Here is a 24,725-nt window from a genome sequence, read left to right on the forward strand (position 1 = left end):
ATTCTGTTGGAACAGAGGCTATGCTTTGGTTCTATGAAGATGGCCATAGGGGTCCTCCAGGTGAGAGGCAACACTTCTCTGTATCAGGTGACCAGACAGCACCCTTCCTGTGTGGATGAAGAGGAAGGGTGTGTTCAAGGCCAACTCCTTGGATACCCTCCCCACAGGATGTCTTCAGAGGATGCAAACACACCCAAGAAGCAAAGAAAAGAACCTTCTCCATGTCACTGAAAGGACACTTAGAGAAGTCTCAGTTTCTTTGAGGAGGATGCCTCTAGCAACTTGTGCATGTGTCAGAATAAGGCCATGTTAGACATTTGCAGGTGTCAACCTAAAAAACAAAACAGTCAGTTATTTTATTGGCAAAATAAGCTTATTCAGGAACAGCCATGAAATTGCAATTCAGGACAAGCAAACTATGGAAAAACCATTGACAAGTCTGAAGAGACAAAGGGAAGGCCAGCTTTTATTAGGTTTGAGGAGGGTTATTTTGCACAAAAATTTATTGGAGAAAAACAAAAGTTTGAGGGCATTAAAAAAAAAAGTTTATTTGTTTATTTTGAGAGAGACAGTGCAAGTCGGAGAGGGACAGAAAGAGAGAATCCCAAGCAAGCTCCATGCTGTCAGTGCAGAGGCGGTCGCAGGGCTGGAACCCACACACCATGAGGTCATGACCTGAGCTGAAATCAAGAGTTAGATCTTAACCAACGGAATGCCCTGGGGCGCCCCTGAGGAGGGTTGTTTTGAGCAAAAGTTCATTGGAGAACAAGAGTTTGCGGGTGTGGCAGTTTGTGTTTTGCTGCAAGTGGTGGTTTGTGAGTTGTCACTAGAGTAGGGAGTGATCATCCTTCTTCCCTGTTGGTTTTGGAGGCTGTATGTAACCAGTGGTGTGTGAGTGCTCCCCCTTCAGGGCTTGCTGACTCCATTTTAAATGAGATTTCTTCTCATTTTCACCAGACCCAGTGCTATTGGAATGAGAGAGGCCAGATCAGAGCTTGGCCCAGCCCAGTGTCTCCACGTGGGCTGCACACACAGGTGCATAAATCCTCTGTGTCTGGACAGATTGGTGGTCTCACCACATTGCATAGCAGCTGCCCCAGAGCCCCGCACAGCATATTTCCGGCAAGGAGTCAAGTCTTCCCGGCAGCCTTATAATTTAAAAACAAATTGATATGCTATAATTGCAAATGTCTGGATTGTTTGGCCCTGACAGGAATCATCTGAAAGGCAAACAGTCTGGTCCAGCTGGAGGAGGTTGTTTCCTGACAAATGCACTCTGCTAATATGAGGATACCTTTGCATCCTCAGTCCTTGCCCATTTTACGGCAGGATGTAAATTCTGCATAGGGGATTTTTTTTTTTTTTTTTTATGATTCTTTTTCTTGATGCTTGAATTCTGAATTTCATTTCTCCCTAGAGAGGCACTGGAATCATCTAGCCATCCTCCTCGTCAAAGTTATGGGCAATTTGACCTGCCATTTAGCCATTTCCTGGAGCCGGTTGAGTAGTTCTTTGGGCCATTTCTGCCTTGAAGACAACACAGGGCGTGTTATTGCCCATGCATATGAGGACCCCAGACTGCTGGCTGGCTAAGACTAGTTGCCCTTGCAAATGTTAATTCCCCTCCACCGACTGCTGAAGGTTTTACCAAGTTCATGGACCCTAAGCAGGGGCAGGGGATCTCTTCCCCCAAGTGACCGATTTAGTTGCAAACAGCAAGGGGTTGAATAGGCAAACAAGGGAGAGAACCAACCACAAAAGATATCATGTGACAGAAATTTCCAGAAGTCCGAGTAGGTTCCTCGGATCTCTCCTGAGTCTATATTGATAGGAGAAATGTGAGCCGACCCATACTACCCGTGTAGTATCCTTCTATAATATTGTGATTTATAAGAAATACCTATTTGGTCTTTGTTTCTGGCCCAGAGCTCCTGAAACCCTTGGAATTTCCTAAGTGGTAAGAGAAATGGAGGCAAAAGGAGTCTTGTTATTCCTAACAAGCCCCTTTCAACCACACCTGAGTTTACGTTAAGGAGGTGCTTTTTGCAAAGCCTCTAGATAACCCAAAGTGGAAACCAGTTATGAGGGGAACCAGCTAGGCGATTAGTAGGTTGGAACTTTCAGCCTCCCCCTCCCGGGAGAAGTGGGAGGGGCTAGAGGTGGGCTCCATTGCTATTGGTCAATGATGAAATCAATCTTCCCCAGATACTGAGGGCTTTATAAAAGCCTAGGAGAGCTTCCGCTTGGCGAATGTGGAGGTCCCGGTGGAGGGTGAGGAAGCTGCTCTTCCCACGTGGGGTACCCAAGGTCGCTTCCATCTGGCTGTTCCCGTTTTAGTAGTTGCCCCCTGCCACCGTTACTGGCAGTTTGGCTTTCCACAGCTTCAGTTACTTGGGGTTTACCCAGGAGGTCCCCAAGCCGGACTTCCTCCTCCTGACCAGTCGTCAGCAGGTCCCTCGTGGCCTAACCCCGCCTCACAGTGTCCACGCCATTCACCTCGCGTCATCCTGCCCGCAGGCGGTCTACGCGCGGTTACCTCACCGGAAGAATGGGGAGTTCTTCACCGCAAGGTATTCTGGGAGAGAAGCACCACATACTTAACTTTTATTACAGCGTGTTGTTTAATTGTATTTTATTACTTGTCATTGCTGTTAATCTGCTCTGCCTAATTTACGTGAAACTTTATCATAAGTGAGTATACATGGAAGAAACCATGTATATCGGGTTCAGGTCTCTCCTCAGGCATCCTTTGCGGGTTCTGGAACGTATTCCCCGTGATTGGCGGGGGGAGGGGGAGAGCAATGCATAGCCTCTCATAGTGATAATAAACTGGGAATAAATACCCTGGTAGCCTGGTCCGCAACTTGCTCGCCCGAGTTCTGCGAGCCGCTTCAGATGAGGCGAATGGAGGCCGAGGGGGGAGCCTCTGATGTGGAGCTCTCTGGTCGGAAGTACAGGTGACAGCTGGGTGCCTGGGTGGCTCAGTCGAGAGTCGCACTTTGGCTCAGGTCACGATCTCAGGGTTGGTGAGTTTCAGCCTCGCCGTCAGGCTCTGTGTTGACCGTGCGGAGCCTGGAGCCTGCGTCTCCCTCTCTGCGCCACGCCTGCTTGCACGCTCTGTCTTAAACGTTAAAGGGGCGCCTGGGTGGCTCAGTCGGTTAAGCGGCCGACTTCGGCTCAGGTCATGATCTCACGGTCCGTGAGTTCGAGCCCCGCGTCGGGCTCTGTGCTGACAGCTCGGAGCCTGGAGCCTGCTTTCGATTCTGTGTCTCCCTCTCTCTCTGCCCCTCCCCCACTCATGCTCTGTCTCTCTCTGTCTCAGAAATAAATAAATGTCAAAAAAAAAAATTAAAAAAAAAAAACACGTTAAAAACCACACGTGGCAAGAGTTGGCATCTTAAGGGGGGATGAGGGCTGTCTCGTGGGACTGAGCCCTTAATCTGCGGAGTCTGCCATGCTCTCCAGGTGAATAGCCTTAGAATTGGGTTAAATTATAGGACACCTAGCTGGTGGTGGAGAATTGCTGGGGGAACCCCACACTTCCGGTGGCCAGAAATCCTGAGAGTGTGAAAGTCCAGGACAGAAACTGGTTTTCCACGCTAGCTTCTGTGTTCGTTTGCCAAGCATTCCTGCAGTGCCCGTAGTGTGATCGGCGCTGGAGATGGAGAGGAGGCTTTTCCCCCCACCCCTCCTTGGTTAGTGGTGAAACAGACCTGTTGTTGGATCATTTCAGTCCTTGTGGTTATGCGCTCTGATGTAGGCATAGCTCAGCATTTTTTGGGGGGGGGGGGGGTTAGTCTTATCAGGGGATGTTTACCGAATTTCTCCCATGCAACAGGTATTCTGCTCACTGCATTCCTCCAAGAGTCACGTGTGATACAACCACTTATATGGCAGATTTTATTCTGCCCATTTTTCAGAAAACAGAGCCGGAAATTAGGCTAAATAACTGGCTTAGCCACAGAGGTAGTAAGAGGCAGAGCTGGAATTCAAAGCCAGCCCTGTGTTCTCTCCTTTTTCGAGCTAATAATTTTTAATTTTTTTTAAACAAAGGCACCAAGGAATCATGCAGTGCTGGCAGCATTGGATGCAGTCTTGGGCCACAAGTCTACAAACTCCTTCGCAACTGGTCCTGTGATAGGAGAACCGTTTTTTTTTTTATTCCTGCCGGTATTGTTTACTATGAGCCCCATCACCTTCAAAATAGAGAAACATGCCATCTTTTTCCAGTATGACTTTCGTTGTCGAATTACCACTGCTGGATGTACCTTCTTTCTGAGCTCTGGTTCGCCTTTCTTCACCATGGCCATCACTGTGTCACCCACATCAGCAGTAGGAAGTCTGTTGAGTGGTCCCTTCGTCCCCTTCACAGAGATGATAGACAGATTTTCGACTCCTGTGTTGTCAGCACACTTGATCATGGCTGCTATGAGAAGACCCAGGGAAATCTCGAAGGTCAAACCTGAGCACCCACCGCATCCTTGCTTCAACATCTTGAAAGCCAGAAAGGCACGGAAAGCCAGCCCTGTGCACTTGACTACCATGCTGCCTTTCCCACCTCCTTGGCCTGCGAGGGTTTAGAGAAGGCTTTAGGATCCCCCAAGGAGAGCCTTGAAGGCAGGGTAGGACACCCCAGTATTGGTCAGCATAAGTTTGTCTGAGGGATATCTGCTTTGGAGGGGTGGGTTTGAGCCAGACTTGTGCCCCCGCAGCTGCTGTCCACTTCCATGCCAGTCTTCCTGGCTCTTGCATTGAGACAGGCCAGAGGCCCCAGTGGGAAGCTGCAAATTGGTGGCAATTGAATTGCGGAGTTGTGCTGAGATTGGAAGCAGCTGGAGACAAGGAGAAAACCAAGAGGGTCTTTGAGCTTGATCTAAATATAGCTTTGCCGATGTGCTTAATTTTTTTCCCCCTCAACATTTCATTGTTGATTTTGAAGGAACTCAGCTCCCCGCAGGAAATGTTTAAGGCTGGAGAAATAGAGTTTTTCTTCAGTTTGGCTTTTGCGTAAATAAGAGGAACACGAAGCACAAATGTTACACTGGTTCTTATTGATTTAAGTCCTAACAAGTTAAACAGTTTTACAGTTGGCCAGCTTAGTGCCTTTGCATGGCAGCTCTGAAGCTAATTGTGGGGAAGGCCATGTGGGAGGTGACGAGACTTCATGCCTTGGGTCCTGGTTCCCCGTGACTGTCCTGTGTCTTTGTCTCTCTGTGTCCTCTTACCTTTTTCTGATTCTTTGTAATGCTGTCTCTTTGTCTTCATCGATGTCTGTTCTTTCATTCTCTTTTAAATCTCCACAAGTTTTTGCCTCTTGTTCTGTTTTCACTTGGGATGCTACAATAAATAGAGCAGACACAGACCCAGACCCAGACCTCAAGAAATTTACAATATGCTCTTTCCATATTGTTCAGTATCTGTCAGTGGCTGGGTGCAGCTGGTGGCTGTCATATCTGCTTTTGTCGCTGTCACCCTGAGGATTTGAGAAGGAAAGAGAAACTGCTTTTTGTGACCTATGTCCTCAAGAACACATAGCTCACATAGCTGTCTGTGAATCTTCATAGATACTTCATGCTAGGCCAGGGATTCTCAGTTGGAAGTCTGTGCATGAGCTCAGGGGGATCAGGGAACCTCTGAATAGTAAGCAGGTTTCTAAATATGTGTCCATGTGCATCTTTGGGGTGGGGAGAGTTTCACAACTTTAATTGTATTCTCAAGATCATGAGCCAGATAATGTCAAGAACAACCACCCTACCAGTGAGGCCCCTGGGTGGGGAGCCCAGTCACTTAGAATTTTTTCAGCTCTTAACAAGGGTTCTTAGTAGTTCTCTCAATCAGGAGCCTTATTTACCTTCTCAGTAAAGAAATAAACCAATAGCCAAATTTGACCTTTCTATCTTAAATCAATCATGTCCTTTGTATTTAGTCTTATTTGTGGGTTGATTTGCAACTGAAATACTAAATTATTGAACTTTGTTATGTGCTTGAAAGAGCAGAATACTTTGATTCTATGAGAAGGATGGAGTTGCTATTGCTTTATTTTTTGCTGTATTCTGAAAATGAATGTATATATACGAATGCTCTGTTCAGTCAACTGTGTCTTTCCATATACCACATACCTGCTACACTCTGGAGATTTGATGATAAAGACAAGCAACACCCTTGTCCTCAAGGAACTTACTATTGGCAATCTGGAAAGACAAACCTGGAAAAAATACAAAGAGTGTAAGAGCAGGGACAGCTCTGAGGCTAATGAAGACCACATGGTTTGTGGGTGGCAGTGGTCCTAGAAGGGTTGCTGGAGCAAGTAGCCTCCAAGCTGAGCTGAAAGAGTGGGAGCCAGCAAGATGAAGGAAGATGTGGTAGAGGGAGCGTCCTAGGTAAAGGGAATGGCATACTTAAGGATCTGAGAATGAAAGAGGAACAAAGCTTACCGTGGAAAGTGAGAGATTAATATGTCTGAAACGCAGAAAGAGAATGAATTGAAGAATGGTTTCTATGGCAACGCACTTCAGTTTTTGACAGCACTGAACCATAAAGTCCTTCCTGACCATTAACCTTTTCACATAAAGACTTTGGATGCTCCCTGGTAGACAAAAATCTTCATGAGATTAAGACAGCCAAAAATTTCCTCTTTCCATTTATTTAATCTGAGCAGAACTTTTAAACAGTTTTTTGCCCTGCTGTACCCTTGCCATGCCCACCACCTGGCGTGTTGTCCTTAACCCCATCCACTCAATTGTAAGGTTACATATATGTTTACCTCCCCCATCAGACTGTGTGCTGTCAAGGGCAGGGATGTGACTAATTCTCTAGAGTGTTTGGTGCAGAGCCTAGCACACAGCAGGTGCTCAATTAGTGTTTTGTGGCTGACCAAGGAATGGATGAATGGCTTAGATGCTAGTCAGTGATAAGTCTTAGGAATAAAAATGAGGATGGAATAGAGACCAGCAGGAAAGCTGGACAAGTCACAGTAGGAGGTGTCATTGTCATCCTAGGAAATGGAAGTTCTTTCTATCCATGGATTTCATGGATGTTCTTCTTATATTTCTCAGCATATATTTTTCTCCTCCAGGAACTACTGTTCCCTCAGTTGTACAATACACTAATTTAACATCCTGAAAATGGCTTCCCAATGACCATTGGGAATGACCTCTAAATTAGATTTTAGAGGTCTTGGAAAATTTGCATTACCAACTAACAAAACAGTCCAGTGTGTCAGAACAGCAAAGCCAAAATGTGAAACTGGAAAACTGCCTTGAAGAGCAGGCCTTTACTCTCTGTTCTGTGTTTCTGTTATTCTGTGACTTCTTGCTGTTTTGGCTCAAGTTGTCTTTTATTTGTGATGATTCTACTGTGGTGGATAGCCTCTAAGATGACTCCCAGTGATTCCTATATTTTGGTCTTCATGTTCTTGTGTAATCTTCCCCCCCTTGAGTGTAGACCAAACTTAGGGTCTCACAACTAACCAACAGAATATGGGAAAATTGATGGCATTAGATTAGGTTATTAAAAAGACTGATTCTGGGGGCACCAGGGTGGCTCAGTCGGTTAAGCGGCCGACTTCGGCTCAGGTCATGATCTCGTGGTCCGTGAGTTCGAGCCCCGCGTCGGGCTCTGTGCTGACAGCTCAGAGCCTGGAGCCTGTTTCAGATTCTTTGTCTCCCTCTCTCTGACCCTCCCCCATTCATGCTCTGTCTCTCTCTGTCTCAAAAATAAATAAACGTTAAAAAAAAAAAAAAGACTGATTCTACCCTGGGCTTCCCTCTCTCACTGTTACTCATTTCTTCTGGGGAAAGCCAAGTGCTGTGTTGTGAGCTGCTGTATGGAGAGGCAGAGAACCAAGGAAAGCCCCTAAGCAACAGCAAGCAAAGAACTACAGTCCATGAGGAGCTGAATCCTGCCAACAGCATGTGTGAGGGCTTGGAGGTGGGTCCTCCCCCAGTTATATTTTCAGTTAAGACTGTAGTCGCACCTGGCTCCTTGATTGCAGCCTGTGACTGACCTTGATACAGAGGCACCCAGCTGAGCCACATCTGGATTCTAGACCCATAGGGAAGGTGAGATAATAAAAGTTTCAAGCTTATAAGTTTGGGATAATGTATTAGTGAGCAATAGATACCCCATGTAGGTTTTGGTACCATTAGTGGGGTGATACTGTAATAAATACCTAAAAATATGGAGTGGCTACCAACCTGGCCAGTGGATGAAGCCTGGGAAGATTTTTGGTGTGCTTACTAGAGAAAACCTAAGTTAAGTTGATCAGATAATAGAAAACTGAACTTTGATGCTGCTAGTGAGGTCTCAAAGGGAAGTGAGAAACCTATCGTGGGAACTAGAGAGAGAGAGAGAGAGAGAGATCGATTGATCGATCTTTGATGTCATGGCAGAAACTTAACCTTCTTGCCTGATCTGATACATAAGTGGAAGATGAATCTAATGAACTGGATGATTAAGCTAAGGAGGTTTCCAAGCAAAATGTTGAAGGTGCTACTGCCTGGTTTCTTCTTGTTGCTTATAATAAAATGCAGGAGGAATGCATATTATTTTAGACTCTTCAGTAGAGTCTAAAAGTCAGTAAAGTAGCATTCCAAGCATGTTATTTAGGGACATAACTTGTAGCGATAGGTAACTAATGCTATTATTATCTGCAGCTGGAAGAATGTCCATCTCCAACCATATTAAGGTCAGACAGAATCTCTATAACCAACAACATAGGAAGTTGGTAGGGAGATTAGGTAAAAGTTAATATACTGAATGTTGTCATCCTAAGATATTTCTGGGAAATCTGACTAGTCCAGAAAGAAAGACCTAAAGAGGCTGACATCAGGAGTTCTGCTAGGAGAGTATAGACCTATCCTTTCTTTACCAGCTGTGTAACCAAGGTTGACAGGCCCAAGCCATACACACAGAGCTTTTAATCTGTTAGCATGCCATTCTGAAATGTGAAGAGACACACAGATATTTGAGGAAAGCATCTAATATGAAAGACATAAACCAAAACCATCAAAGGCAAATTTAAGGAAATGGACACCGTGGAGGAAGGAAAAAACGTAAAGTCCGTCAAATGCCCAGAGATAAGATAGGATGCCACAAAGAAGGAAAAGATCACAATCAGCTCTTGCAAATTTAAAATTTGGTAGCAGAAACAAAAAAATCATTAGTAGTGTATAAGAACTGTATGATTGATGATGACAGGGATTTTTTTTTTCCACAGCAGTATTTCCAGTGACTTGAACATTGCTTTGTACATACACACTTAGCAAAAATTTGAGAGAATTAATGAGGGTTGAGGAAGTTGGATAAATCTCTCTGTAGTGGAGCCGGAAGCTAGGAAAGCAAAGTAAAGCAGAAGACTTCTGGGAGTCTAACGTCTGAATAATGGATACTCTAGAAGGAATGAATCAGATGGGAAAAAATAATCACCTCCAAAAAACTCAATAAAAATTCCTCAGAATGAGTGATCTGTATTTCCGGAATCAGCACAGTGGGTGAAAATAGAGCTTCACTAAGGTCCATTATTGTAAAATTTCAGAACATAAAGGACAACCACACTGAAAGCTAAAAGAGAGTGGAGACATAGTTTCAAAATTTGAGAGTAAAATAATTTCCAATCAAGAATTCTATACTCAATCAGTTAAATATAATGGTAGGACTAAGGATATTTTTAGATATTCAAGACCTCAAAAAATTTGTTTCCTATATACATCCTTTTTTTTTTCCTATGAAGCCACTAAAGGCTGTGCCTACCAAGACAGGGAAGTAACCCAAGAAAAACAAAGACCCGGGCTCTAAGAAATGGGCTCCAACCCAAGACTGAGGGAAGGAAATACTCAGCATACTGGTGGTGAAAGGGACGGTCCAAGATGACAACTGTGCAGCAGGCCAGAAGGCTCCAGAGAGGTTGCATCTTTGGATGGAAGAAAATGACAGAACACCTAAGGTGGCTGAATGTATCTAGGGGATATTCACAACTGGGGAAGACTTTGGGGGTGAACTAGTGATAGGTACCTAGAGAACCCACATGACCATTAAAAACAGGGTAAACAGTGTTGTGCAGGAATGGAAGAGCAATAATGGTATACAAATGGCGAGGCTATGAAGAGCATTTGTATTCATGACAGTAATGTAGATACTAAATATTGACCTAGGAAAGTGTACTTCTATCTGTAGGAGGAGAGTGTGGACGGGGAGGTGGAAACGTGTGCACCTATGTGGCGGGTTCTGGAGGAGGGTAAGGAGTTAAATCCTCATCTTTCAGGTGAGTCAGTATAGTCTAAAAGTCAATAAAGTAGCATTCCAAGCATGTTATTTAGGGACATAGAAATAAATTCAAAAGAAAGTCAGGTAAGAGTTGAAAGTGATTGCCTCCAGGGAGTGGGAAATGAAATTGAGATTGTGGTGGAGAGACATGCTGTTTTTTAATAATAAGCCTTATAGAACTATTTCCTCCTTAAACTATGTGTGTGTAATTCTTTGATAAAAAGATAAATTTAATTAATGAAAGTAGTCAGGTGGTAGCAAAAGCATAGGACCAATTTATAAATATCAGAGCACAGATTTAGGATGGAAAATGAAAGTACCAAAAAGCTATGAAGGTAATGAGATGCTTTTCTTCCATTCTCCATGAAATAGATTTTTACTGCCTCAACTGAGAAAATGATATTGGATGCTAGTGAGTTTATAAAAGAACTTATAAAAGTGAACTATCTGTTGTGTTAAAGAAGCATCTTTGACTTGAGCAAAGTATGGAAGACTCTGTAGGACAAAAGACCGCAGGTCAAGGTTGGGTATTCGCAGAATGCTTTTAAGGAGGACTATAAATTTTTCAAAGAACCTTTCAAAATGAATCTTAGGATGCAGAACCAATTTGATATGTTTATTTATTAAGCACCTAATGCATGCCAAACTCTTGTCAAGAGCTTTGACATAACCATGTTACCTATATTCACATCAACATTTAGAGGAGGATATCAAACCCTCAGTATATAAGTGAAGAATTGGAGGCTTAGAGGCTTAGAGGAACTTGCTTGTACCACTTCACTAGACTAATAGATGGTACCAATTGGATTTAAGCCTGGGTTTGTCTGAGTCCAAGGCTAGGGCTGGGGAAAAAGAGGCAGAGGTTCTTTCCTGTGACATCTGGGTGTGTGTGTGTGCCTGATTCTAGTCCTGTGGATTTAGCAAAGTCTAGGATATCATCTCCTGCCTCCAACATCATGAGTGGCCATGGGTACAGATAAAGGAATAATGGACCAGGGTGGGGGAGATGGGGGTCTAGAGTCTGGGCTCTACCCCTAAGTTGCTGGGTGACCTAGGACAACTTCCTTCATTTCTCTCTGCCTCTAGTCCTTCATATTTAAAATGAAGAGGAAGAACCTTATGATCTTAGTTTTCTCCCCTTTTGAATATTAGGTGATTCTGTACTTCATCCCTGATACCTAAGAAATGTGACAGTGACCTAAAGAGGTTCAAGGCAGCGGGCACTAGCTTCTGCACCTTCTTCAGTGCTGCCTGGGGTTTGATGCATTTGGCACATCTCGATAGAGGCAGGCAAAGGTTAGGGCAGAACAGCAGTAGGTGGTTTCCTGCTACCATCCTGCTTCTCTGGCATTCCATTTGTTGGTTCAGCTGTTGTCAGTGGGGTGCCTGATTGTTGTGGCAGAAAGACCATGGGTTTTGCACTGGAAGACTTGGGTTTAGTGTCCTGGATCAGTTACTAGATTCATTTTCTTTGATTCAGGGAACATGTGTCAGGCTTTTACTGTGTGTCAGGTACTGCTGGAGGGTGTGGAGATGAAGAAGGTATGACCTGTGCCCCCTGGAAGCTCCTAGGGTAGTACTGGGGAGAGGTTTGTAAACAAATGACTATAAATGTTCAGTGTGTCTGTGAAACGAACCTCTGCAGGCCTTTGGACAGAAGGAGGTGGTCAGAAAAGGTCCTTGAGAAGAGGTGTGAATTACTCTTGACAGAAGGGAGTGACGGTGGCATAGAGTGGCAGAAAGAGCTTTTGAGGCAGGGGGAACAACATGAGCAAAGACAAGAGGGTATGAAGTAGCAGGTCCTGTTCAGAAAACCACCGTGGAAAAAGTGGGTCTCTGCTGCGGAACTGTGGAGGGTCATCTTCCTGGGAGAGAGAAATTCAGGTGTCATTAAGGCTAGGTGATGGCGTGCTTTAAGAGAAGGGGAAGAACATAGTGGATATACTTTTACAGTGGAATGAGGGTTCCATCTGTATATAGGTGATGACCCTTTATTCCTTGGAAGGCTGAAAAAAACCCACAGTGTTTGGTGCTAGAATATTATTTGGGGTTAGACCTTGTCACAATACCTTTACTTCTCTCCACCTTGTATCACTTCTCTGCTCCAGAATGTGGATCTCGGCCCTCAAAGGTGGTGTGGCCAAAGTCTCGTGAGGGTGGTACTCTAATATCAAAGAGAGGAATGGTGTGCTCAATGACTTGAAGGCCTGGAGACTCCTGCTAGACCCTGGTTTTGATGCATCAATTATCTGCTTACTCCAGTTAAAATCACTGGCTTCTAGGGGAAGTTTCTGGGGATGGCCAAGATCCCACAAACTGCTACCAGTTTACAAATGTTTATGCAGGTATTACACTCCGGTATGGTATCCCAGGTAGCGTCTCTTCTGATGAATAATTTAAATACCACTCATTCTCAAACGTGTCTCTTTCTTATACCTTCTCTCTATTCCCCCTGATGGTTCTCCTTGTGTCTTACAATGTTTGCAAGAGAGAGAGACTCATTCCAGCCTTCTCTAGTAAAGGGGATTTTATTCTAAGACTATAAACTAGAATAGAACCTGGAGATCTTTCTAGAACAGAAGCTTTTCTAGTGATTAGTGTTGATTACCAACTTACTCATGGGCTACTGCCTTTCTCTTCTTACTACCCACTGATTCCCTTCCCTACTTTGTATCTTTACCTCAAAGCTGTTGCTTGCTGAGACACTTAATGGCTCTGTTTTACCTTATGGTACTTTTCCACCTTCAGCTCCCACAGCTAACTGGCCCATTCTGTCAGTATTCCTAGGTTGAAATTGTGACAGATGGAATGTGATTGGTCCAGTTCATCAGTTTATACCAGGATCACTGGTTATGCTCACTTCTATCCCATCACCTCTGGTCATGAGGGGCTATGGCTCTTACAACCAAACATCATCATCTGTGTTACAGTGAACTGTGGTGGACAGGTTCTATGTTTGACATCTCCAGTGCAGACAGTCTTTCCTTGAGACAGGAATGTACAAGAACTGCAGTGTCCTTCCAGCCAGAGGACTGATTAAACATCCTTAAAAAATTAAATCAAGACCCACTGGTAGAACTGTAGATAATGGCTTTTGTATTTATCTTGTTTTGGAACATTGGCTCTAGGTTATACTTCTAAATTTTTTAAAGTTTATTTTGAGAGAGACAGAGTGAGCTCTAGTAGGGGAGAGGGGAGAGAATCCCAAGAAAGTTCAGTGCTGTCAATGCAGAGCCTGATGCAGGGCTTGAACTCAAAAACTGTGAGATCAGGCCTTGAGCCAAAACCAAGAGTCGACTGCTTAACCGACTGAGCCACTCAGGCATCCCAGCTCTAGATTATACTTTTGGTTGTAATAATCTCCCAAGTAGTAAGGAATAAAGTATCTTGAAAATCAAGTCAGGGGCGCCTGGGTGGCTCAGTCGGTTAAGCGGCCGACTTCGGCTCAGGTTATGATCTTGCGGTCTGTGAGTTTGAGCCCTGTGTCGGACTCTGTGCTGACAGCTCAGAGCTTGGAGCCTGTTTCGGATTCTGTGTCTCCCTCTCCCTGACCCTCCCCCGTTCATGCTCTGTCTCTGTCTCAAAAATAAAAAAACGTTAAAAGAAAAAAAAATTTAAAAAAAAAAGTTAGTGACTATCCTTTCCAAATATGTGCCTGAATTCTCAGAGATTGGCTCTTTTGCTATAGGGCAACTGGCCCAACCTAGATCCTAAGTTCAGACTCAGAAATGGTCATGAGAAAGAAGTTTCTGCTAATTGAAGGAATCCATCAGTTGAATACCCTAAGATACAGAGGTAATTTCTAGCAAAGGTTTTTGTGGCATTAATTTGTTTTACTCTGACAACTTGATTAATCAGTTTTATTGTGACAACTTGTTTTGCTGCAATGCTGCCTAATCACGGAGCTGTCACCAAAATACTTTATGGCTTCCCTGTTTTCCATCACAAATCAAAAACTCCAGCGACAGCTCACCAACATAAGAAGCAGTGATAATTAAAATGCATTTCGACAGAATTAGGAGGCATTCAGTTGGGTGATGTTATTAGGAGAGATTGCACTTGGAGAGAAAGAACAATCAGACTGCATTCTTTCTAAGTAATTACGCAGCTTCCCTGGCGAATCCCAAATGCCACACCTGTGTAAAAGTTCAGGGGGCAAGCTGAGAGTATTGTAGTCACCTCTGCTGGGTGCGTTGGGTTTTTCCTGGTGGATCTGGGAAAAGCAGAGCCTCTCCTCCTCTCTGATCATCAAGAACCAGAGCCATTAGGATTCCACCAACAGCAGGAAATAGAGAAAACTTGTCAGGACTGGAGAGGGTACTGTAAGAAGAGCTCAGGAAACTCATTCCCACCTGTACAATGGGTGCTGTGCCGGAAGCAATGGGAGGATGGTGGAGAAGAGTCGTGAGAAGGGTATGAGGATGTGCATCTTACAGAGGGGGCACAGCAAGTGATCATTTTAAAGATCCCAGAAAATTAATTTTTTGCCTTTTGCTTATACCTACAGCAGAGGTGGTGATATGATGCACTGAAAGCATGGTCCCTCAGCAATCTGAAATCCACTAGACTGTTAATATTTATAAAACACAAAACAGCATAGTGCTTACTTGTTCTCAAGCATTGACAGCATACTGGGTACTACATAAGCACCCCTGTACACATTATATTGTTAATCATCATGCTAGCTATATAATAGGCATTATGAGCTCCACTTTCCGGGGAAGGAAACTGAGGTTCAGGGAGGTTACAGAACTTGTTCAAAGCCTTGAAGCAAGTGCCAAAATTCAAATGCAGGTAGATCTGACTCCCAAGCATGTTTTCATTGGGTTTCCTCACATCTCCCCTCACTGTCTCCTGGCCTGGGGCCGTCCCCTTGGCAGCCTGATTGCCTTCTCACAGGGAATGGCACTGCCTGCATGGTATTGTCTGCCATCTGTTAAGAGGCAGGTGGGGAGGCTTCCTGACTCACGTGCAGTCAGGTGGGTGGGTGCAGCAGGTCCAGCCATATGAGCAGAAGTGCAGAGGGCAGGGGAGCCCTGCTCTGTTACATCAGGCAGCCTGTCTCCTTTACCATTCTAAGTTATGAATGGGCGATGTGTGCTCTCCTGGGGAGGGTCCTGATTTGTAAGAGCTATGGAGATGAGTATTATGATAAGCAGGACATTTATGGCCCCAGATGCCACAGGGCACAAAAGTCAATATGTTACATGCTCATTTAGCACGCTTGACTCTAATGGAACAGGTTGGAAATAATTGGCTTTTTAAGAAATACTGCATTTCATTTCATTTCAGTCAGAAGGCACATACCCGCAGGGTGGTTATAACTACAGCCTTCACAACTGTACCTCATTCTGAGATTGGCAAGTGGGGGAAATAAGTATATGTGTAGGGGCAAGAGGGCAAAGAAGGTGTCCCTGTAAGACAGATACAAAGATGGATATATTTTCAGGGTTGTGTAGGGTTGCTCAGTTCTTTGGTGGTTGGACATTTTCTAGCCAGTGGTATTTCCTCAGATACACAATTAATTATTTCTCTACTAGCTTAAGGTCTAGTATTCCTGGCCTGAGATGGCTGGAAATAATTTCCCTTCTCCTTTTTCACTGATTCCCAGTTGAAGTCAGTCTGTGAAGTGGTGAATGGCACAGTGCTTGAAAGTGTTAAGTTTTCGAATCAACAAAAGGAGGTCCTTTTGTCAGTCTAGCTGGTAAAGTGGAAACTACATTAGTTATTTCTGTAGGGAGAATTGGATGTGGGGAATTGGTGAAACCACAGAGGACTGAAAAAGCAACAGGGTAACATGGAGCATGAAGCAGCTGCCATCCTAGGCTTGGGGGAACTAAGGGACAAGATTGTTCTTAGAATCCAGAAGCTCTGGGAGGATCCCACATTGTTGGGACTCAGACTTTCGGAGGAAGGCATTCTGCCTGGATGGTGCCAATACCCCAGGAGCTCAGAGCAGGCACCTTAGCCCTCCTCTGGATCTGGGGATCAGATCTCTGGGGAGGAGGCTCTGCCTGGGTAGTACTGGTACCTCTGAATGGTGCAAGGAGTCTGATTCTGGGAGGGTGGAAAGAAGCTGGAAATGAACCAAATCCTGCAATTACTGCTTTGGGGTGAGGCGGGTGGGATATGGCAGTGAAAGGGAGGGAGCACTCCTCTCTCCTCTAACCTAGAGTCCCTCTAGCTCCCCCTACTGGTAGAGCCTAATAAGGGCACCTGCTGGCAAAGCAGAGACGTGGTTTGCAGGTTCCCAGCCCCTCCATAGAGCACACTATGAGAGTGGGTATGAAACGGAGAGACAACAGCTTAATAACAAGTGCAACTGTCTGTACAAGACAGCATGGTGGCTAACAGCATGCATGCCAGAAACAAGTTTCTCAAATCTGATACGACCCTAACTTGTGTGTTTAATGTCACTGCCCATTGAGGGCAAAGAAAAGTATGCTGAGGTTTGCTGCCTTTGCTTAGATGGGGGCTCCATGTGGACCCTCTTCTGATAAGATTCTCTATGCTTGGCTAAATACATGGATACTTTTATCTGACTGTGTGTTTTCTTCTTGATGATCTGGAGTCCTCAGAAGTTGTATTTGGTGCCAGAAGTATGATTGGCACCAATCCACCCTCCCCCCATGTTTAGATTTTTGGAGGTAGTGTCAGGAAAGTGAAGGAGAAAATGGGGTCCTGAAGGTGTTTTAATCAAGGCTATTGCATGTGAGCCACAGGGACCCCTTAAGATAGGGAGGCTGACTTCAAAGAGAAAATTGAAGAACTGGTGTTCTCTTATTACTTTAACATGTGTGAGTTAATCTTTGTTTTTATAGAAAAGTCTTTTGAGAACTACGACCTTGGCTTTCACTGTTCTGTGCAAGCCAAATGAGCTTTTTAAAATGGCTTTCAGAAGATAGAGTCTCAGAAATAATTCTCAACTTCACAAAGGTGACTTTTAAGTAGAATATTAAAAATACCAAATTGAAGTAGTCTCAAGATAGCTAAGTGTTAGGTAACTAATTTTGGCCATAATTTGGTTTAGGAAAAGCTGTCTGTTTTTGGAATAGAGCTAAGAGAAACAGGAGCAGGTGACCACAAGCCTGGATAATAATTATTATCAGTTCATCTCCAGGATTAGTGGTCTTGGGAAGATCTCATCCTTTCCCACTTTATTTGGGTCACTTTAGAATCTTGACTGAGGCCATGGCTTCTGCAACTTCTGCACTTAGGATGAAAGTTTCTGCCGATTCATACCATGACCCACCTGGCTTCGCTGAAAAAGAGGCAAAGAGATAGATGGTGGAGGAAGCCGATGGAACATGGTGAAGAAACCATGTTCTCCAGCTTCTGAAAAAGAAGTGAGAAAAGGACAATTGTTGGCTTAGATAGAGGGTCTGTTCAGAAAGTTGATCTCCATGACAGAAGGCTGACTGAAGGTAGGGTAAAAGTCAGCTTAGGTCATCATGCCTCTTTTCCTCTGAGAGGTTTGATGGCTTCTAGTGGAAGTGAATGATAGTGTCCTTTGCTTAAGTGCATAAAACCAGTAACCAAGAAAATCTCTTCATTTAGACAACTTGGATGTGCAAAAAAGGAAACTCTACTATTAGCCTCTAAAGAAGTAGTTTATCTTAAATAACTAAGTTTCTAGGGACCACATAAGTGGAGGTTTCCTCAAAATAAAATGGTGGGCGGGGCATCTGGGTGGCTCAGTTGGTTAAGCATCTGACTCCATTTCGTCTCAGATCATGATCTTGCAGTTCTTGAGAGCGAGCCCTGCATTGGGCTCCCCACTATCAGCACGTAGCCTACTTGGGATTCTCTCTTTTCTCTCTGCCCCTCCCCCTGTTCATGCTTGCTCACTCTCTTAAAATAAATAAATAAACTTAAAAAAAAAACAAAGTGACTCAGCCCCATTCAGTTCAAAGGTAGTTTAATACCTGATCAATTGGATTTGGATTTGGCAAAACAGTCACACTTACATATCTAGTTGAGTACTACCCATGGAGTTATCCTGAAGAACGTGACTACATTTCTTCTCTTTTCTAGTTGAGCAGTTAGCCCCAAAGGCGGACTTGTCATGGAAATCTTTTTTCCATGTAAGGATGTGGGTTTCTTGCTATAAAAACAAAAGGGCTAAGACCTATCTTGATTGTTAGTGAAGTCAACACTGGATGGTATGCAAATGTAACATGAACCTAATGTTCAGATGGAAGTGTGTTTGCCTTGAATGTCTTTGATTGAGTTGGTGGTTCTGGAGGAGCCCACGCAGTGTTGCACAGATCTTAAGGGGCCTTAAGGAAATTGTTCCACTTGAACTTTGGGGGAAGCTATGGAAATCAGTTATTTTTTAAAATTAAAAAAATTTTTAATGTGAAATTTATTGTCAAATTGGTTTCCATACAACACCCAGTGCTCATCCCAACAGGTGCCCTCCTCAATGCCCATCACCCACCCTCCCCTCCCTCCCACCCCCCATCAACCTTCAGTTTATTCTCAGTTTTTAAGAGTCTCTTTTGGTTTACCTCCCTCCCTCTCTATAACTTTTTCCCCCTTTCCCCCTCCCCCATGGTCTTCTGTTAAGTTTCTCAGGATCCACATAAGAGTGAAAACATATGGTATCTGTCTTTCTCTGTATGACCTATTTCACTTAGCATAACACTCTCCAGTTCCATCCACGTTGCTACAAAGGGCCATATTTCATTCTTTCTCATTGCCAAGTAGTATTCCATTATGTATATAAACCACAATTTCTTTATCCATTCGTCAGTTGATGGACATTTAGGCTCTTTCCATAATTTGGCTATTGTTGAAAGTGCTGCTATAAACATTGGGGTTTAAGTGCCCCTGTGCATCGACAGTCCTGTATCCCTTGGGTAAATTCCTAGAGGTGCTATTGCTGGGTCATAGGGTAGATCGATTTTTAATTTTTTGAGGAACCTCTGCACTGTTTTCTAGAGCGTCTGCACCAGTTTGCATTTCCACCAACAGTGCAAGAGGGTTCCCGTTTCTCCACTTCCTCTCCAGCATCTATAGTCTCCTGATTTGTTCATTTTAGCCACTCTGACTGGCGTGAGGTTATACCTGAGTGTGGTTTTGATTTGTACTTCCCTGATGAGGAGAGACGTTGAGCATCTTTTCATGGGCCTGTTGGCCATCCAGATGTCTTCTTTAGAGAAGTGTCTATTCATGTCTTCTGCCCATTTCTTCACTGGATTATTTGTTTTTCGGGTGTGGAGTTTGGTGAGTTCTTTATAGATTTTGGGTACTAGCCCTTTGTCTGATATGTCATTTGCAACTATCTTTTCCCATTCCATCGGTTGCCTTTTGGTTTGTTGATTGTTTCTTTTGCAGTGCAGAAGCTTTTTATCTTCATGAGGTCCCAATAGTTCATTTCTGCTTTTAATATTCTTGCCTTTGGAGATGTGTCAAGTAAGAAATTGCTGTGGCTGAGGTCAGAGAGGTTTTTTCCAGCTTTCTTCTCTAGGGTTTTGATGGTTTCCTGTCTCATATTCAGGTCCTTCATCCATTTTGAGGTTTTTTAAATTTTTTATTCTTTATTTTTTTTTAGAGAGGGAGAGTGAGTAGGGGAGAGGGGCAGAGGGGGTTGGAGAGAGAGAATCTGAAGCAGTCTTCACACTCAGTGCAGAGCCCAACACGGAGCTCAGTGCCACCACCCTGGGATCATGATCTGAGCCCAAATCCAGAGTTAAATGCTCAACCGACTTAGTAACCCAGTCGGTTACTATTTTAGTTTTTTTTGATAGGAGTTGGATTTTGAAAAGTTGGGCTGGCACAGGGTGAAAACAGTATCATTTTATCCAAAGGAAATTGTAGTTCAAAACTAATGCTCCTTAAGATAAAAATTAAACAGTGACTCTGGTAATACTGAAAATGAAGAATTAGAGAAGTGTTTTTTTTTTTTAAATTTTTTAATAAAACTTATGAAGCTAATAGTGGCTGTATTCTGCCTTTCTTTGATACTGTTACTTACTGCAGAGATATTGTTCAGGGACACTTCGCACAGCCTCAGCTTTGTCTCACAAGTTGAACTGTATCCTCAATGACAAAGAGTTTGATTCACTCTGAGATGCCAGGTATTTCAAGCCTGTGTATTTTCTGGAGGGAGGTTGGGATTGCTTTTTTTCCTTTTAGATAGTAGGTACTTGAGTGGTATTGATGAGAGGCGTGGCACATAAACCTGGACACTTTAGAGCTAATTCCAGTACTGGAGCCAGAGGTCAAAAAGGAAATAAAACGAAAGCTTTAAAATTTGAAGGCAGGAGTATAATTTGGACACATGATTTGGTATATGAAAATATGGCATGGACATCAGGTTTAGAGCCAATTAGTAAGAGGCCAAGTGAAAATATAGTAGTCCCCATCACCCACCCCTCCTTGTCCACGGTGTCTCTTTCTGTGGTTTCATTTACCTGCAGTTGGTGGTGGTCTGAAAGCAGATGATCCCCCTTCTGACATAATTTCAGAAGACTGATAGTAGCCCAAGGCTACATCATAGTGCCCATGTCATTAACCTCACATCATCACGCTGGCATTTTATCCTCTGACATCCTCATAAAAGGAGGATGGGTAAGTACGGTACAATAAGAAATTTTGAGAAACCATGTTCACAAACTTTTATTATAGTTTGTTATAATTGCTCTGTTGTTAATCCCTTACTGTGCATAATTTAGAAATTAAACTTTATCACAGGCATGTATGTATAGGACAAAACAGTGTACCTACGGGGTTTGATATTATGATTTCAGGCATCCGCTGGGGGTTGTGGAAAGTACCCCTTGTGGATAAGGGGGAGGATACTGTAGCAACATGAACTCCCACATTTTTGGAAAAATAATTTCTTTCCTGATGTCATCAAACCATCTCATGTGCCTCTATGAAACAGTATACTTCGCTAGTAAGCCACATTTGGGTTTTTACTAGTATTTCCACAAAAAGGAGCCAAGTTTCCTTGGAGAAGAGGTGGTTCTGTATTTGGGGCCTGAGAACTGGAGATGTACTGAATTAATAATGTGAGCTTCAAAAAAATAATGACTATGATACATTATAGCAAGTTTATGCAAGACCACAAGTCTACAGTGATGCTCAAATAAGACAAATAATATGAATTGTGCTGATGTGAGGCACTTGTTTGGTGCCAGGTTGCAGACATTATAAATGTACTAACCCATGTGTTGGAAGCATGATAACTTGCAAGGGTCAGAGGGTGGACTGTGGGGAGGTAAATTGGTCATTGGTGGTTCTCAGCACATGCTTATGATCACAATTACCCAGATAAAGGGGTATTAAATCACAGAGCTAGGAGTTCTTGGAGAGAAACAGACTTTTTGGATGCTGGAAAGCTACATAGAGAGCCATTGTTCAGAGACACTTGAAATTGGCCTTAGCTTTCTCCCCTAGTAAAACTGTCCTCGCTGACAAGGAGTTGGACCTGAGAGGTAGGAGGGTCACATACATCTTAAACGTTTCTTGGTAAGAGTCTAACTACTTGTGTAAGTTCTTCCTGAATTTCCTGGTATTTTCAGAAGTTTTCCTTCTGCATCCTCTCTTATATTTTCAATCTCTTCCTCTCCACTGGTTACTTTTCACCCTATAAACATGTTCAAACCTCTGCTCTTTTATAAGCAACAACAAAAAACCAAACCAAGAAAACAAAAAAGAAGTGAAAGAAACATTAATGAAAAGCAAGGTCCCAAACCAAAACCCACAAACCCTCCCTAGATTCCACATCTCCATTTTCTTTTCCCCCAGATCTTTCTTCTCATCTGAATATTTTTGCCTTAAAAAAAAAAACTATCAAAATTTTAATTCTGACTTTAATAAAAACCCCAGAAAACTCCATAGAGACAGTATTTATATTTAACAGAGATGGTATGCTTATGTTGTTTGCTTCCACTTCTGTCATCTCAGATCATATTTTGGGGGTCTTTATTCCTGTTCTTTTAAAGTTTGTGATTTAAAATTTTTAATTGAAAAACACATAAATTTTGCCATCTTAACCACTTAACTGTAGAGTTCAATAGTGGTAAATACATTTGCAATGTACAACTCATCTCCAAAACTCTTCATCTTTCAAAACTGAAACTCTATACCTATAAAACAATTCCCCATTTTTTTCTTCCCCCTGCCCTTAGCAACCACCATTCTACTTGTCTCTTGGATTTTGACCACTTTAGATACTTTATGTAAGTGGAATCATATAGTATTTGTCTTTTTTGTGACTGGCTTATTTTCCTTAGCACATTGTCCTCAAGTTATTCATCCATGTTATAGCATGTGTCAAAATTTTCTTCTTTTAAAAAGATAAATAATACTCCATTGCATGTCTCTACCACATTTTCCTTACTATTCATCCATTGATGAATAGTTGAGTTTCCACCTCTTAGCTACTGTGAATAATGCTGCATTGAATATGGGTGTACAAATAATCTTTGAGATGGCTACTTTTAATTCCTTTTGGTATATACCTAAGAGTGGAATTACTGGATCATATGGCAGCTCTATTTTTAACTTCTTTTTTAAAAATTAATTTATTTATTAGAGTGAGTGGGGAAGGGGCAGAGAGAGAATCCCAAGCAGGCCCAGTGCCTGATGTGGGGCTTGATCCCATGAACTGTGAGATGATGACCTGAGCGAAAATCAAGAGTTGGGTGCTTAACTGACTGAGCCACCCAGGCACCCCTATTTTTAATTTCAGAGGAACTGCCATACTGTTTTTTATATTGGCTGCATCATTTTACGTTCCCACCAACAACGCATAGGGTTCTGATTTGTCCACAGTCTTGCCATTTTTTTTTTAAGTGTTTATTTTTGAGAGAGAGAGCCAGCATGTGTGTGCAGGTGAGTGGGGGAGGGACAGAGGGAGAGGGAGACAGAGGATCCAAAGCAGGCTCTACCCTGACAGGAGAGAGACTGATGCAGGGCTTGAACTCAAGAATCAGGATATCATGACCTGAGCTGAAGTCAGATGCTTAACCAACTGAGCCACCCACGTGTCCCACCTTTTTTTTTTTTTTTTTTTAAATAGTAGGCATCTTAATGGTGTGAGATAGTATCTTGTTATGGTTTTGATTTTCATTTCCTTAATTATTAGTACTAGTAACCATCTTTTCATGTGCTTATTGACTATTTGTATATCCTCTTTGGAGAAATGTCTATTTGGGCCTTTTGCCATTTTTAAACCATGGGGTGTGTGTGTGTGTGTGTGTGTGTGTGTGTGTGTGTGTGTGTGTGTGTGTTGTGACTGAGTTGTAGGAGTTATTTATATATTCTGGATGCTAACTCCTTGTCAGATGTGATTTATAAATATTTTCTCCCAGTGTATAGTTGCCTTTCTATTGCTTGTCTTCTTTGCACAGAAGTTTTAAATTTTGATGTAGTCCAATTTATCTATTTTTTTCTTGTGTTGCCTGTGCTTTTGCGGTCCTATTTGAGACATTATTGCCAAATCTAATGCCATTAAACTTCCCCCTATGTTGTCTTCTAAGAATTTTATAGTTTTAGCTCTTAGACTTAAGTCTGTGATCAATTATTTCTTAATTTTTGTATACTGTATAAGGCGAGAATTCGGTTTCATTCTTTTGTTCATAGATGTTCAGTTTTGCAACACTTGATGTTGAGAGGCTGTCCTTTCCCTTGTTGAATGGTCTTTGAACTCTTGACAGGAATCATCTGACCATGTATGTGAGTGTGTATTTCTGGGGCTGTCTTATTCCATTGGCTTATATATCTGTCTTTATGATAATAATACCACTCTATTTTGATGACTGTAGATTTGCAAGAAGTTTGAAATCATGAAATGAGACACCTAACTGCATTCTTCTCCAGGATTGATTTGGCTGTGTCAGGGTCCGTTGAGATGCCATATAAATTTTAGGATGGATTTTTTTATTTCTGTAAAATACGCCTTTGAGATTTTGATAAGGATTGCATAGAACTTGTAGCTCACTTTGGACAGTACTGATATTTTAACAGTATTAAGTCTTCCATGTACATGAGGTATCTTTTTTTTTTTTTTAACCTTTATTTATTTTTGAGACAGAGAGAGACAGAGCATGAATGGAGGGGGAGGGTCAGAGAGAGGGAGACACAGAATCCGAAATAGGCTTCAGGCTCTGAGCTGTCAGCACAGAGCCCGATACCGGGCTCGAACTCACGGACTGTGAGATCACAACCTGAGCCGAAGTCGGACGCTTAACCGACTGAGCCACCCAGGCGCCTCGAGGTATCTTTTCATTTATTGATCTCTTTTTTAATTTCTTTGAAGAATATCTTACAGGGGCGCCTGGGTGGCTCAGTCGGTTAAGCGTCCGACTTCGGCTCAGGTCACGATCTCGCAGTCTGTGAGTTCGAGCCCCGCGTCAGGCTCTGGGCTGATGGCTCAGAGTCTGGAGCCTGCTTCCGATTCTGTGTCTTCTTCTCTCTCTGCCCCTCCCCTGTTCATGCTCTGTCTCTCT

The 24,725-nt window shown here is 43.1% G+C and overlaps 1 protein-coding gene across 1 annotated transcript; it reads right to left on the reverse strand.

The window, feature by feature from the left end:
• Positions 1-4,064: 4,064 nt before the first annotated feature.
• LOC122199241 (60S ribosomal protein L23-like) lies at positions 4,065-4,493 on the reverse strand. Its single transcript, XM_042904093.1, has one exon. The coding sequence runs from the start codon at positions 4,491-4,493 to the stop codon at positions 4,065-4,067; it is 429 nt and encodes a 142-aa protein (XP_042760027.1).
• Between the last annotated feature and the right edge of the window lie 20,232 nt (positions 4,494-24,725).

Source organism: Panthera leo, chromosome D1 (assembly GCF_018350215.1).
Source record: "Panthera leo isolate Ple1 chromosome D1, P.leo_Ple1_pat1.1, whole genome shotgun sequence".
NCBI classification, from domain to species: domain Eukaryota; kingdom Metazoa; phylum Chordata; class Mammalia; order Carnivora; family Felidae; genus Panthera; species Panthera leo.